The following is a 15,096-nucleotide window of genomic DNA, read 5'->3' as shown; positions in this document are numbered from 1 at the left end:
GTCTGCATCCTGCGGGGTCAGAGGAGACGCTGCGCCCGTGAAGTTCACCCTCTGGTGCCTCTTCCTACATCTTGGCTGACGAGTGAGTAGGGGCAGAGGGACCGAGGGGGCCAGGGGTCACGATTGGGTCCAGAGCAGCCATTTCCCAGCCCTTGGAACGTGTATGCTGTGTGCTGGGCACCCACTGTGGATGAGGTGTCGTGCCTGGAGCTGACTCCTTACAGGATGCTGTGCTGGACACCCACTGGGTGCAGACTGAGGGCTGTGCCTGCGGTGGACAGGGTTGTGCCAGGTGCGGACAGGGCGCTGTTTGGCTCACCTGCGGTGTGCGGACAGAGAACTGGTGTGTGGGGTGGAGCCAGGGGGCCAGATCACTGATGACAATAATAACAGTAATAATAATGTTAATTGTGGTGTTTGTTAAGCATTTACTCTGTGCCAAGCACTGTGCTAAGCAAGAGAACCAGGTCCCACATAGGTCTCACAATCTATGGAAGAGGGAGAACAGGTTTTGAATCCCAGACTGAGCCCCCCTTTTCCTCTGCTCCTCCTCCCCTCCCCATCACTCCAACTCCCTCCCTCTGTTCTAACCCCCTCCTGCCCCACCACCACTTGTGTATAAATACATATTTATTATTGTATTTTATTAATGATGTGTCTATACCTACAATCCTATTTATTCATATTGATGCTATTGATGCCTGTCTACTTGTTTTGTTGTTTGTCCCCCCCTTCTAGACTGTGAGCCTGTTGTTGGGTAGGGGTTGTCTCTATTTGATGCCGAATTGTGCTTTCCAAGCGCTTAGTACAGTGCTCTGCACACAGTAAGTGCTCAATAAATATGATTGAATGAATGAATGAACCCCCATTTTGCAGATGAGGGAACTGAGGCCCAGAGAAGTGAAGTGACTTTCCCAGGATCGCACAGCAAGTAGGTGACAGAGCCAGGATTAGAACCCAAATTCTCTGACTGCCAGTAAGGGGCGAATAGTGAGATAGTGGGGTAGTGGGAAGGAATGGATGATGAAGTTTCTCTGGGCCTGAAGACCCAGACTGCACACTTCACTCCTCTAATGTTAACCTTCTCACCGTACCTCCATCTCGTCTGTCTCAGTGCCGCCCTCTCCCAAGTCCTACCTCTGGCCTGGACCGCCCTCCCTCATATCCGACAGACATTTATTCTCCCCACCTCTGAAGCCTTATTGAAGGCACATCTCCTCCAAGAGGCCTTCCCTGACTAAGGCCTCTTTTCCTTTTCTTCAACTCCCCACACAGTAAGTGCTCCATAAATATGAATGAGTGAATGGACTGTAAAACTCCTTGTGGGCAGGGGATGTGTCAACCAACTCTGTTGCATTTTACTCTCCTAAGTGCTTAATACAGTGTTCTGCACACAGTAAGCACTCAATACCATCTATTCAGGGTAGGAAGCATAGTAATATCACTAGTAAGGATGGTGTTTATTGAACATGAGTGCAGTACACTGTACTAAGCGCATGGGAGACCTGAAACACAAGAACCTTGAACTCTAACTCAGGAGATAGACCTAGAGAGAGCATGTGTACAAACATACACACACACATCCCTCAAAGTGCTGAGGATGGACGTGAACAATAGATAGAAACATTAGTGCAAGAGGTAGCTGAAATGTTGATGAGATGTGGCGAACTGATCATTAGTCAGGGAAGGCTTGTTGGAGGAGGTGGCATCCTAAGAGGCTTTGAAAGTGGAGAGGACCAAGGCCTGGTGGATCTTGGGGGTGGAGGAGGGAGTTCCAGGCTACAGGGTCGGCGTGAGCAAGGGATTGATAGTGGGTTACGGCCAGGAGGTGGACCTGCCTGCAGGTAGTGAAGAGTGCGAGCTGGGGAGCAGTGGGTGAGGAGAGCTGATGGGTGTCTTGATTCGGTTCTACTCCCCCAGGTACAGGGAAGCCTCAGGGCCTAGTGGGAAAAGGCCAGACCTAGAGTCAGGAGACCTGGGTGTTAATCCCACCCCTCCCTTTTACCCACCGTGTGGCCTTAGGCAAGTTGCATAACCAGTCTAAGCTTCATTTCCTCACCTGCAAATGGGAAGGAGATACCCACTCTGCCGCATTGTCAAGCCTGGGAGCCCCAAGTGGGACAAGGACTGTGTCCCACCTGTTTTATCTTGTACCTACCCCAGTGGTTGGCACAGTGCTTGGCTTGTAGGAAAGCACTTAAGTCCTATCATTATCATAGTGCCCAGCCAGCCGGCAGGCAGCAGGTGGGTGGGGTGTGCCGCTGATGGAAAGATACTGAGTTTGCTCAAGCGATGTGTTTGGGTCCTCTCTCACAGCCTGGACTCCGCACATCCAATTATTTTGTTTTTGTTTTTTATGGTATTTGTTAAGCACTTAACATCTGCCAGGGACTGTACCAAGCACTGGGATAGGTACAAGATAATCAGGTTGGATACAGTCTTTGTCCCACATAGTAGTCAGTCTTCATCCCCATTTGGTAGATGAGGGAACAGAGGCACAGAAAAATGAAGTGACTTGACCAAGGTCTCACAATAGATAAGCAGTGGAGCTGGGATTAGAACGCAGGTCCTCTGATTCCCAGGCCCAAGCGCTTTCCACTAGGCCACACTGCTTTTCTAATTCCCTGCCCTGTGCCCCTCGACTGAGTTGAAGAAGTGTGCAGCGCGATGGTGGGCTGGGGGACAGTGAAGCAGTGACAAGGGCCAGAGCTCCTGCCGACATGGCAACACCAGGCGATGGTGCCCAGGTTGCCTCGGGGTGTGGGATAAGAGGAGGGTGGAGGGAAGGGCGCCAACTCAAAACCACGATTCCAGTTCCTGTTGTCTTCCACCCAAACGTGCTGCTTTTGTTTCTTTCTTTGCTCAGGAAAGTTTCTCCTGCCTCTCTTTTGTTCTGTCAGTAGCTTCAAGTCCAACTCTCCCAGATGGAGGGCAGTCTGTCTCCATGGAAACACCTGCTCCACCAAGCACAGTCTGGCCGCCTGACCCCTGATCATAACCAGCCCGGACATTCGCCCGTGAAAACTGCCAACAAATATGGCGATGCTTAAGCGATTAGAAATTTATCTGTCGGCAAGGGTGGAATAAGTCCCAGAGTGGGGGTTAATAAATTGTCATTATGGATGGAGGTAATTCTAAAAAAGTGCCTAAGGCCGGGTCAGTGACTGTAAGTGCTTAACAAATACCACAATTATTATTATTATTGTTAATAAACATGGTATCAAAAACTTGGCCCGAGGACAGGGTGGGTCTGCAGCAGCAGAGGCAACAGCTCAGCAATGACTGATCATTTACCTCCCTGTGAACGGGCAGATCATGCCAGAGGCCACACATGGAGCCAGGAGGAAAAAAAATTACTCTATTGGGAAGCGGGTCGTTCTCCTTCAGGCCTAGAGGGAAATCCAGCCTTGCTTTGTGGGTGCTAAGGTGAACCCCAAACCCCATGGAAACAGAGTCGCGGTTTCCTTTCTCCCGCGACAGTGTCATCACCTTCTGATTGGGGCGGGAGCTCCATCTGTCCTCTCCCCTGATCCTCTTCTCTGACAGTACTCTCAAGCTGTGAGTATTGAGGTGTATCACGCCTAAGGGGGAACGGAGTTTGGCCTTCAAAATTCTGCATTGAGAATCTGAGCGAGGCCTTCCCCACCTCAGCCCTTCTGCTCGTCCAGCCCAGAACTGTGCTCCAACAGGGCGCCAGGGCCTGTGCTGGTCATCTGCATGGTCACCCACTCTCCCGGTTGGGACTGAAACATCCGACATCCCTGACTCTCCCCTCTCTATCCCTGATTCCTGTCCTAGCATGGACCATCCTATATCTCTAACTCTGCCCTCTCCATCCTTCACTCTTCAGCATGGTCCTTCCTATACCACTGACTCTCCCCTCTCCATCCCTGACTCTCCCTCACTGACCCAGCACGAACAACCCATGCCCCCTGACTTTTCCCACAGGGCCCCAGCATGGACCATCCAACACCCCCAACTCTCTCCTCTCTATCTCTGAGTCTCCTCACAGTGACCCAGCACACACCACCTCCATGGGTCTGGCCAAATTTCTCCCTCTTCCTCTCTCTTTTTCTCTCCCTCCCCTCCCTCCCCTCAGATGACCTCTGTGAGGTCTTTGACATAGTTGAGATGAGGAAATTTCCCAGTTTGACCTGAAGTGACCCAATGAACTCTTTGTGACCCCATTTGTGTCCTCAGATGACCCCTGTGAGGTCTCTCTGAAATAGTTGAGGTGAGGAAATTTCCCAGTTTGGCCTGAAATGACCCAATGAACTCTCTGTGACCCCATTTATGTCCTCAGATGACCTGTGTGAGCTCTTTGTGACCCTTCTGAGGCCTCTGAAATAGTTGTACTGAAGGGCAGTGTTCAAATGGCAGAAAAATGAGCAATTTGACCTTAAGTAAACCCAACTGACATGAAATAACCCCAATGAACTCTCCATGATCTCATTTGTATCCTCAGATAACCCCATTGGAGTTTTCTACAATAATTGAGGTGAGGAACAGCATTCAGATTCCAAGAGAAAATGGTGTTTGACCTCAAATAACCCAGTAAACTTTCTATGACCCCATTTTATCCTCAAATGACCCCTCAGAAATAGTGGAGGCAAGGGAAATACCTGGTTTGACCTGAAATAAGTCCAATGAACTTTCCATGACCCCACTGAAACAGTGTTCAGATTTCAGGAAAATGCCCAGTTTGACCTTAAACTCTCTGACCCCAAGAACTGTCCTTGACTCCATTTGTGCCCTCAGGTGGCCCTCTCTGTGTTCCCTAAAATAGCTGAGGTAAGGAAGGGGCAGTGTTCAAATGACAGAGGGAAAAAGCCCCATTTAACCTTAAATAACCCCAGTGATTTCCACAAGGACATAATGACCCTTTGGAGGGCCCTTAGTGTTCTATGATTTTGCAGAAAAACAGGAAACTGTTCTAACTGGGTTTAAATAATTTCTACTGTCCTCATTACCACCAATGAACTCTTCAGGAATGAATTAATTTACAACGTTTACCGAACATCTCCCGTGTACAAAATGCTTGTGAGAGTACAATACATTAGCAGACATGATGCCTGCCCTTAAGAAGCTTACAGTTTAGCAGATTCCATGACGGCTTTGACAATCTTACAGTGCTGCAGCTCTCCAAAACTACGGCCTTGTGAGGCTTCTGTTTGTCACCTACTGTTGGCTTCTATCAAGTCTTGGCACGTGAGACCCATTCCTCACTCCAGCCGGCCCGGCTCAGAAGACAGTCAGGAGGGCGAAAATCCCAAACAGGAGTGCACAGGGGTAGGCGACCAGCAGCTGCTGCCCATCCATGGCCAGCACCGAGATGAAGATCTTGGAAGTAGACAGGCTGCACCAGCTGATGACCGCCAGCGCGAAGACCGTGCCTGCGGTGCCCCTAGCAATAAAGGAGGCCTCCGGTCAACCAGCTGCAGGAGGAAGAGGACTTCATGGGGTCCCAGTTGGCGGGAAGTGAGAATCATGTGCACCCTGCTCTGGCTGTCTTCCAAAATCCCCACTCCCGCTTCAAATCCACCAAGTAACCCTGGATCAAGCAACGATGCTGGCTGAGTGGCTACTAGGTGCACGGCACTGCACATAATTATAAGAGTATGATAAAGGTTAAAAAAAGTGATCCCTGCCTTCAAAAAGCTTTTAAACTAGGTGGAAGAGATAGGCAGCTCCAGAACAATTTACATCAGGGGAGAAAGGAGGGAGACAGTCGGGGAAGGGGAGGAAGCCAGTGGGGGAAGGGGAGGAATGGAGAAGGAGCCTGAGCTGAGGCTGGGCAGAGAGTTGGAGAAGGTTGCCTGGTCCTGCTGCAACCTGGTCCCCAGAGGTCACATCTGCCCCCAAGGGAATAGCTTCCTGTCAGCCAGGCTGGATTGGGATTGAGTTTCCTGCTCTGGGGCCATCCCCGGCTCCCTCCCCAACCCTACCTGGCATCCCCATTCCTGGAGTGGCCGGGGTACTGCAGTGCTGCAATACCTCAGGTCTCCCGATGAAAGAGCATCCAACGGATGTGCTTCCTCTGGGAATATTCCCAAGACTGCGGTCCCTTCTCCACCTCCCATGTCGGCCCCCCAACCACAGGGAGGGGTTCTGGGCAGCTCCAGGGGCAAGGGTTTGGCCAGGCCCCTGCAAACCCAGCCGGGAGTCAGGGTTCCTGAACTCTTCACGTCTCAGAATTAAGGCTGGGACATAGCTTTGCCCAAGGCTCGAGGGCCCCTTTCTACACCCCATCTCTAGCCCCCAGGGGAGGCTGGTGAACCCCGCCCTGGGGGCCCAGCACTTACTGGAGAGAGAAGAGGGCAGCAGCGCTGGCCAGCAGGACCATGGGCAACAGGCCATAGCCCAGCACGCTGGCTACACATCCAAAGGAGACACAAGCTGAGCTCATCAGGTTCAGGAGAGTGTGGATGCCCACGCAGCCCAACACGCTGAGGCCGTACACAGAGCCAAAGTGAACTTTCCCTGCCTGAAACACATGAAGGAAGGTGGGAGTGGGGGAGCCAGAAGAGTCACAGGATGAAGGGAGGCCAGGGAATTGGGAATGGGGAAAAAGCAGGGGGGATGGAAGTCTTGGGAGCTGGGGAAACAACGGAGGGATAGGAGACTTGGGAGAACCGAGGGAATGAAGGGGCTGTATTGGGACATGGGGGACAAACACATGGGAGGACCAGGAGGAACCAGAGGATCACAATCCCACCAAACCCCAAGGAACACAGGATCTCCTCTCATGCCCACACTCCTCCCCCTCGGATCTACGAGACACAAACATGTTTGGAGGAACTCAAGAGCAGGAGGCGGAATGGACCCTCCAAGTCCAGGGCTGTCCCACCCTAACCTGGCTGGAGGGTCACCTTAGTAACCAGCTGCTGCTGGACTCTTCCCTTCCCTCCTCCCGTCCCGGGTCCCAGCGGTGGGGGTGAAGGGACCGGGGTCCCTGGGTCCCAGTTGTGGCTGCAATGGGGCTGGGGTCCCTGGATCCGAGCTGTGTGGGGGATGGAACCAGGGTGCGGGGGATGAGGGCGATGGGGCCCGGGCCCCCGCATCCCAGTCGTGGCCGTGTCTTACCAGCAGCAGGGTGGCCCCCAGGGCCAGGCAGAAGAGGGCAGGGCCCGCGAGGTCAGTTTCGGCCATGATACCCGGGTCCGCCGGCCTGAGCGGGTTGAGCACGGTCAACGTCTTCTGCCAGACGTGGTGGAAGTTGATCCCCAGCTCTGTGGGAGGGGAGGAGAAGCACCCAGAGGGGCAGAGTCAGCCGCGCAGCAGCCCCCACTGCCCCACCGGCCGCCCAGGGCCAATCAATCAATCAATCAATCGTATTTATTGAGCGCTTACTATGGGCAGAGCACTGTACTAAGCGCTTGGGAAGTACAAATTGGCAACATATAGAGACAGTCCCTACCCAACAGTGGGCTCACAGTCTAAAAGGGTGAGACAGAGAACAAAACCAAACATACTAACAAAATAAAATAAATAGAATAGATATGTACAAATAAAATGAATAAATAAATAAATAGAGTAAAAAAATATGTACAAACATATATACATATATACAGGTGCTGTGGGGAAGGGAAGGAGGTAAGATGGGGGGGATGGAGAGGGGGACGAGGGGGAGAGGAAGGAAGGGGCTCAGTCTGGGAAGGCCTCCTGGAGGAGGTGAGCTCTCAGCAGGGCCTTGAAGGGAGGAAGAGAGGTAGCTTGGCGGATGGGCAGAGGGAGGGCATTCCAGGCCCGGGGGATGACGTGGGCCGGGGGTCGATGGCGGGACAGGCGAGAACGAGGTACGGTGAGGAGATTAGCGGCGGAGGAGCGGAAGGTGCGGGCTGGGCTGGAGAAGGAGAGAAGGGAGGTGAGGTAGGAGGGGGCGAGGTGATGGACAGCCTTGAAGCCCAGGGTGAGGAGTTTCTGCCTGATGCGCAGATTGATTGGTAGCCACTGGAGATTTTTGAGGAGGGGAGTAATATGCCCAGAGCGTTTCTGGACAAAGATAATCCGGGCAGCAGCATGAAGTATGGATTGAAGTGGAGAGAGACACGAGGATGGGAGATCAGAGAGAAGGCTGATGCAGTAGTCCAGACGGGATAGGTTCCCCAGGGTTGGCCGCCTGGGATCTGCTGCCCGGAGCTGGGGTGATGCTGTGACTCTGCGGGCCCCAGTACTCTGCAGGTGCTCAGCCCAGCCCTAGGGGACCCCAGGCTCCAGGCATGCACCAGGCTCCAGGCACTTTGCCTAGTTGTCCTGTGCAAATGGGCGGTTTTGAGGATAATAATAATAATAACAATGGCATTTACTAAGCGCTTACTATGTGCAAAGCACTGTTCTAAGCACTGGGGAGGTTACACCATCATCAGATTGTCCCACGGGGGGCTCACAGTCTTAATCCCCACTTTACAGATGAGGTAACTGAGGCCCAGAGAAGTGACTTGCCCAAAGTCACACAGCTGACAATTGGCGGAGCTGGGATTTGAACCCATGACCTCTGACTCCAAAGCCCGTGCTCTTGCCACTGAGCGGATCCAGCCCAGACACCCCACCATTCCAGGCCCAGTGGAGGAGGAGGAGAGGGCGGACTCCTTTCCAGTGCCCAGGCAGCTGCAGTTCAAGCCCATTCCCCATCAGGCAGTGAGGCCCGGGGGAAGAGCCCGAGGAGGGGATTTCTCATCCCAGTTCCACCACTTGTCTGCTGCGGGACACTTTGGATACATCACTTGAACTCTCTGAGCTTCAGTTTCCTCATCTGTAAAATGGGAATTCAATACCTGTTCTTTCTCCTACTTAGACTGTGAGCCTCGTGTGGGTCAGGGGCTGTGTCCGACCTGATCGCCTTGCACCTACCACAGTGCTTTGCATGAAATAACTGATGCGTAAATACCAATTTTCCTTATTATATTACTATCAATCAATCAATCAATTGTATTTATTGAGCGCTTACTGTGTGCAGAGCACTGTACTAAGTGCTTGGGAAGTACAAGTTGGCAACAAATAGAGACAGTCCCTACCCAACAGTGGGCTCACAGTCTAAAAGGGGGAGACAGAGAACAAAACCAAACATACTAACAAAATAAAATAAATAGAATAGATATGTACAAGTAAAATAAATAAATAGAGTAATAAATATGTACAAACATATATACATATATACAGGTGCTGTGGGGAAGGGAAGGAGGTAAGATGGGGGGGATGGAGAGGGGGACGAGGGGGAGAGGAAGGAAGGGGCTCAGTCTGGGAAGGCCTCCTGGAGGAGGTGAACATGGCAAAACTCCCAGAGTTCCCCCTCTGGCAGGTCACCATCAGAGGCATCTTCTCTCCTCCCAGCTTGAGGGTCGTCGTGCCTGCTGGTCGCTCCAGGGTGGGGAGGCGAGTTTCCATGTGCCATAGCTCGGATGAGTGTTCAGGTGACCGTGGGCCAGGCTCAAGCCCTCGGGGACATGCTCTGCCCAAGCTCATGGGCTCAAGAGAGCCCAAAGCCTGATTTCACTAGGTTTCTGTTGACATACTCTACCACCATGAATTTGTATCTCTGGGCTTGGTTTTCTACATCAGCAGAGGCCAATTGCATCACAGCGAGTTTCTTAATTAAAGAAGCTCCAACAGGAGATCTCATTATGCCCTGTGCCAGAGAGAGACACTGTCAATGGGGGTGGACCCCGCCAATCACCCACAGTCCCGGGCAGGTTGGCCTTGAGCTGCCCCATGGGCTCTGCCCACCTGCCTTCCCTTGCCCCTTCCTGAGAAGGCTTGAGGGGAGCACTCTAACTGTGCTGCCTATGCTTGCCTGGGTAGAGCCCTGCATGAGTCCCGCCCCAACCCACCCCTGGCCCCGAATGCACCTTCCAGCAAAGGGGGCTCCTCATCCCAGCCAGCCTCATAGGACAGCAGGTAGTCGTCATGGCTGCCCAGGTGGGCTGGCACCGATGGCAGTGGCGTCTGGGGCTGCTCCCCCGCCGGGCACCTGCGGAGGAAAACCCAGAGAGTTATAGCCTCGGCGGGACTGGGGGCAGAGGGCACGGACGGGAACCTGCTAATGGCAGCCCAGGAAACCTGCACCTTCCCTGTCCAGATATCACAGACGGGCAGTCGGAGAAGGAGCCGCGGCCACCCTACAAGCAGCCGAAGTCACTGCCCCAGCCCCAACCCTAATCCCAGCTGGTACACACTGTTGGTTTAATCCAAACGTCACCAAAGTCAGCATGGTCAGGATCCTGCTGGAGGTGGAGCGCCATACTTGGTGCTCAGGAGTACATAGTTGAAGCCCCAGCCCTGCCCTGAAGGAGCTGAAAGTCCAGTCCTTAAGCTTTAGTGGCAGATGGCCAGTGCCACTCTGGGAAAGTTGGAAACACAAGTTCTGACTGGAATCTCTTGTCCCTGGGCGTATGGGGCTCTGGGGCTTTGACCTCTGCGAGGCCGCGGGCACCCTCACCTCTCGGCACCAGAGAGCTCGCCACCGCACCACGGCTCCGCCCCTTCGATCGTGTAGTTGGACTGGAAGAAGCCCGTGCCCGGTGGATCCTCGTAAGACATCCTGGAACACGAGATATCACTCATTCATCCGGAAGTTCACTAACAGTCACCAAGGGGCTGCCGCGTGCGGGTACCGTCGCCGTGTGTGGGGAGCTGTTGCCGTGCACGAGGAGCTACCGCCGTGTGCAAGGAGACACCGCTGGGTGTAAGGAACTGCCACTGCTGTGTGCAAGGGAGCTGCTGTCATGTGTATAAGGAGCCGCGGCTGCTGTGTGCAGGGACCTGCTGCTGCTGTTGTGTGCCAGGATCCGTCACCGTGTGTGAGAAGCCGCCACCATATGCTGAGAGCTGCCGCCATGCGTGGGGAGCGATAGATCTTGGAATGGTTGATGATCCAGGGATGGGATATGGAAACTAGAGTGTGGGGGTCCTCACTCCCGGCCAGCCATCCTAAGAGGCCGAGGGCTAGTTTGTCTATGTCAGAGTCATTTCAGGAACCCGTCTGGTCGGTGGCCCAGGGAAAACCCCACAGCGGATGGCAGAGCTCACAGAAGCTTTCCAAAGAATCAATCAATCAATCAATCGTATTTATTGAGCACTTACTATGTGCAGAGCACTGTACTAAGCGCTTGGGAAGTACAAATTGGCAACACATAGAGACAGTCCCTACCCAACAGTGGGCTCACAGTCTAAAAGGGGGAGACAGAGAACAGAACCAAACATACCAACAAAATAAAATAAATAGGATAGAAATGTACAAGTAAAATAAATAAATAAATAAATAAATAGAGTAATAAGCAGGGTGACCTAACCGGGAGAGCCCCAGACTGGGAGTCAGGAGACCTGGGTTCTGCTGGCTCCAACACTCACCTGCCGTGTGACTGGGCAAGTCACTTAACTCCTCTGGACCTGGGTTTCCTCATCTGTAAAACAGCAATCCAATATCCACTCCCCCTCCATCTCACTGTGAATTCCATGTGGGATAGGGACCTTTCTGCCCTGCTTATACTGTACCAGCCCCAGCGCTTAATACAGTGCTTGGCACCTAGTAAGTGCTCACCAAAACCCACAGTTATTGCTAATTATTAGGCGGGGTGGCCACAGACCTGTCTGTTCTTGCCACTGTCCTTTCCAGCGTAGGGAATCTGCTGCCGCGGAAACCCCAACAACAGCCAGTGGGATTGGAAGAGGATCCTGGCCTATTTATAACATTCTAAATTTGTTCTCAGAGAAGATGTACACTGCCAAAAAAGCTACCAGCACCAAGGGTAAAGGTCAGTGAGCACAGCTAGGCCATAAACCCCCCCATTTGACTGTTGGCTCCTCAGAGTCAGGGAGTTTTTTTTCAGTGGTGTTTGTTAAGCACTTACTATGTGCTGGGCACTGTTCTAAGCCCTGGAATAGATGCAAGATAATCAGGTTGGATACAGTCCTTGGAACTCACAATTTTATTCCCCATTTTACAGATGAGGTAACAGACACAGAGAATAATAATGATGGTATTTTTTTAAGTGCTTACTATGTGCCAGGCCCTGTTCTAAACGCTGGGGTAGATACGCAATAATTGGGTTAGATACAATCCCTGTCCCACGTGAGGCCCACGGTCTCAATCCCCGTTTTACAGATGAGGGGACTGAGGCCCAGAGAAGTGAAGTGATTTGCCCAAGATCACACAGCAGACAAGGAGTGGAGCCAGGATTAGAACACAGGTCCTTCTGACTCTCAAGCCCGTGCTCTATCCACTGGGCAACACTGCTTCTTCTTCAGAGTGTTCCTCAAGCTTCCATTAAAGTGCTCTGACCACCGTAAGAACCTAGAACAGTGTTCTACTTATCATAGACACCCGGCACTGCACTTTGTACTTTGCCAAGAAGACTAAAGAAAAGCAAAGGGATATCTCAGTCTGCACCAGGGAAGGCACACAAAACTGAAAATGCACAACGGCAATAATACCTACAGTATCGGGTAGGGACTGTCTCTATATGTTACCAACTTGTACTTCCCAAGCGCTTAGTACAGTGCTCTGCACACAGTAAGCACTCAATAAATACGATTGATTGCTATCGTTGTCAGCTTTAACACCAAATTCCGCTCAATATTTTGAAAATTTGCAGGGAACATTTTCATGTATTATTTGGTCCTCGAAGAATGTATATGTTTATTGCTCGAAGCAATCCATAGACAGAATAATGAGACGTTTAAAGGCTTATAGCGCTTACAGTGCTTAGTACAGTGCCTGGCATGTAGTAAATGCTTAACGAATACCACAATTATTGTAATTATGAGTTGCTAGAGAGGACTGTGTCCCTGGGTTAGGGAGTTCATCTGGGAATGCTTTGTCCAAAGGATGGATTTTCAGTGGAGATTTCTCTCCCCCATCCTTCTGCACCACCTTGACTCTTATCCCTTTGCTCTTCCCACCCCCCGCCCCACAACACTTATGTATATATGTATATATCGATATTCAATTTATTTATATTGACACCTGTTTGTTTCGTTGCCTGTCTCCCCCCTGTAGACTGTAAGCCCGCTGTGGATAGGGATTGCCTCTATTACTGTATTGTACTTTCCAAGCGCTTAGTACAGTGCTCTGCACACAGTAAGCGCTCAATAAATACGATTGAATGAATGAATGAATGACAGGCGAGGACTGCCTCTCTATCGCCATCTGGTGGGCTCAATTATATGGCAGGTTGGGCCTGCTTCTCTGGCGCCCTCTGGTGGGTGCAACCATATAGCATGCTGGGACTGCCTAGTCTGGCGCCATCTGGTGGCCACTTTTATATGTCACACTGCGACTGCCCCCTCTGGCGCCATCTGGTGGCCACTTTTATATGACACACTAAGACTGTCGAGCCATCTGGTGGACTGTCAATCAACCATATTTATTGAGCGATTACTGCACGCAGAGCACTGTACTAAGCGCTTGGGAGAGTACAATATAACAGAGCTAGTAGCCCCACAGCATTTCCACTTCTTGGAAATGTACTTTAAATACGGGTTTGAAAGGTGGGGATAGTGATTGTCTGTTGGGTAATAATAATGGCATTCATTAAGCGCTTACTATGTGCAAAGCACTGTTCTAAGCACTGGGGAGGTTACAGAGTGATCATGTTGTCCCACGGGGGGGCTCACAGTCCTAATCCCCATTTTACAGATGAGGTAACTGAGGCCCAGAGAAGTGAAGCCTCACCTTGATTCACTCGTTTTGCTCTTTCCCCTTTTCCCCTCCCCACAGCACTTATGTGTCTATCTATAATTCTATTTATATTGATGCCTGTTTACTTGTTCTGATGTCTGTCTCCCCCCACCCCACCACCCCGAAGAATGTAAAGCCGTTGCGGGCAGGGAATGTCTTTATTATTGTATTGTACTTTACAAGCGCTTACTCTGCACAGAGTAAGCACTCAATAAATATCATTGAATGAATGAAGTGACTTGTCCAAAGTCACACTGCTGACAATTGGCAGAGCTGGGATTTGAACCCATGACCTCTGGCTCCAAAGCCCGGGCTCTTTCCACTGAGCCACGCTGCTCCGTTCCAGGCCAGGGGCAGGTCACGGACAAGAGTTCGGTGGTGAGATAGACCGGATTGAGGTACAGTGAGAAGGTTGGCATTAGAGGAGTGAAGTGTGTGGAATGGATTGTAGTAGGAGAGCAGGAAAGTAAGGTAAGAGGGGGTGAACTGATTGAGTGCTTTAACGAGCTCCTGTTTAATGTGGGGGCCGGCCTGACGCATGCGCACAAGCCCGCGGTTCCCCCCCCCCCCCCCGTCCCGTCCCGTCCCACGCGCTCGCTGTGGCTCTGGCAGCCGGAAGTGGTGAGGGGGGAGGGCCGCCCGCCTGTGGACGATCCGCCCGACGGCGTGGCTACGTGGGCCCTGAGGGGCTGCGCGGGGCCGCTGAGGGTCCTGACGCATGCGCACTGTCCTGCGGTCCCCCCCCCCCACCCGTCCCACGCGCTCTATGTGGCTCTGGCAGCCGGAAGTGGTGAAGGGGGCGGGGGGGGCCGCCCGACGGCCCGTCCATGTGGGCCCTGAGGGGCTGCGCGGGGGCCGCTGAGGGTCCTGACGCATGCGCACTATCCCGCGGTTCCCCCCCGTCCCGTCCCACGCGCTCGCTGTGGTTCTGGCAGCGGGGAAGGGGGAAGGAGGAGGGAGGGCCGCCCGACGGCCCGTCCACGTGGGCCCTGAGGGGCTGCTGAGGGTCCTGACGCATGCGCACTATCATCCCGCGGTCCCCCCCGCCCCCGATCCCGTCCCACGCGCTCGCTGTGGCTCTGGCAGCCGGAAGTGGTGAGGGGGGAGGGAGGGCCGCCCGCCTGGCGACGATCAGCCCGACGGCCCGGCCATGTGGGCCCTGAGGGGCTGCGCGGGGCCGCTGAGGGTCCTGACGCATGCGCACTATCCCGCGGTTCCACCCCCCCCCCAATCCCGTCCCACGCGCTCGCTGTGGCTCTGGCAGCCGGAAGTGGTGAGGGAGGAAGGGAGGGGGGAGAAGGGAGGGCCGCCCGCCCTTGGACGATCAGCCCGACGGCCAGTCCATGTGGGCCCTGAGGGGCTGCTGAGGGTCCTGACGCATGCGCACTATCCCGCGGTCCCCCGTCCCGTCCCACGCGCTC

General features: G+C 53.0%; 1 protein-coding gene across 2 annotated transcripts; it reads right to left on the bottom strand.

Moving 5' to 3' along the window:
* Positions 1-4,945: 4,945 nt before the first annotated feature.
* Positions 4,946-11,637, bottom strand: YIPF7 (Yip1 domain family member 7). Of its 2 annotated transcripts, none has more exons than XM_038769291.1 (6): positions 11,583-11,637; positions 10,436-10,537; positions 9,846-9,967; positions 7,084-7,229; positions 6,303-6,484; positions 4,946-5,404 (listed from the first exon to the last, which is right to left on the bottom strand). In XM_038769291.1, the coding sequence occupies exons 2-6, from the start codon at positions 10,534-10,536 to the stop codon at positions 5,242-5,244; spliced, it is 714 nt and encodes a 237-aa protein (XP_038625219.1). In that variant the 5' UTR covers position 10,537; positions 11,583-11,637; the 3' UTR covers positions 4,946-5,241. The 2 variants fall into 2 exon arrangements, with proteins under 2 accessions (XP_038625219.1, XP_038625218.1); XM_038769290.1 differs by lacking the exon at positions 11,583-11,637 and adding an exon at positions 11,347-11,388.
* Positions 11,638-15,096: the final 3,459 nt, after the last annotated feature.

Source organism: Tachyglossus aculeatus, chromosome X5, assembly GCF_015852505.1.
Source record: "Tachyglossus aculeatus isolate mTacAcu1 chromosome X5, mTacAcu1.pri, whole genome shotgun sequence".
In the NCBI taxonomy this organism is placed as follows: domain Eukaryota; kingdom Metazoa; phylum Chordata; class Mammalia; order Monotremata; family Tachyglossidae; genus Tachyglossus; species Tachyglossus aculeatus.
This window is presented reverse-complemented; position numbering and strand designations above follow the sequence as displayed.

What these genes read in the sequence shown, in the direction of transcription:
- YIPF7 (XM_038769291.1), bottom strand. Translation starts at nt 10,536, where the DNA reads ATGTCTTACGAGGATCCACCGGGCACGGGCTTCTTCCAGTCCAACTAC. An exon ending in GAGCTCTCTGGTGCCGAGAG is followed by an intron (nt 9,968 to 10,435) that starts GTGAGGGTGCCC and finishes TTTCCTCCGCAG; the next exon opens with GTGCCCGGCGGGGGAGCAGC. An exon ending in GGAGCCCCCTTTGCTGGAAG is followed by an intron (nt 7,230 to 9,845) that starts GTGCATTCGGGG and finishes CCCCTCCCACAG; the next exon opens with AGCTGGGGATCAACTTCCAC.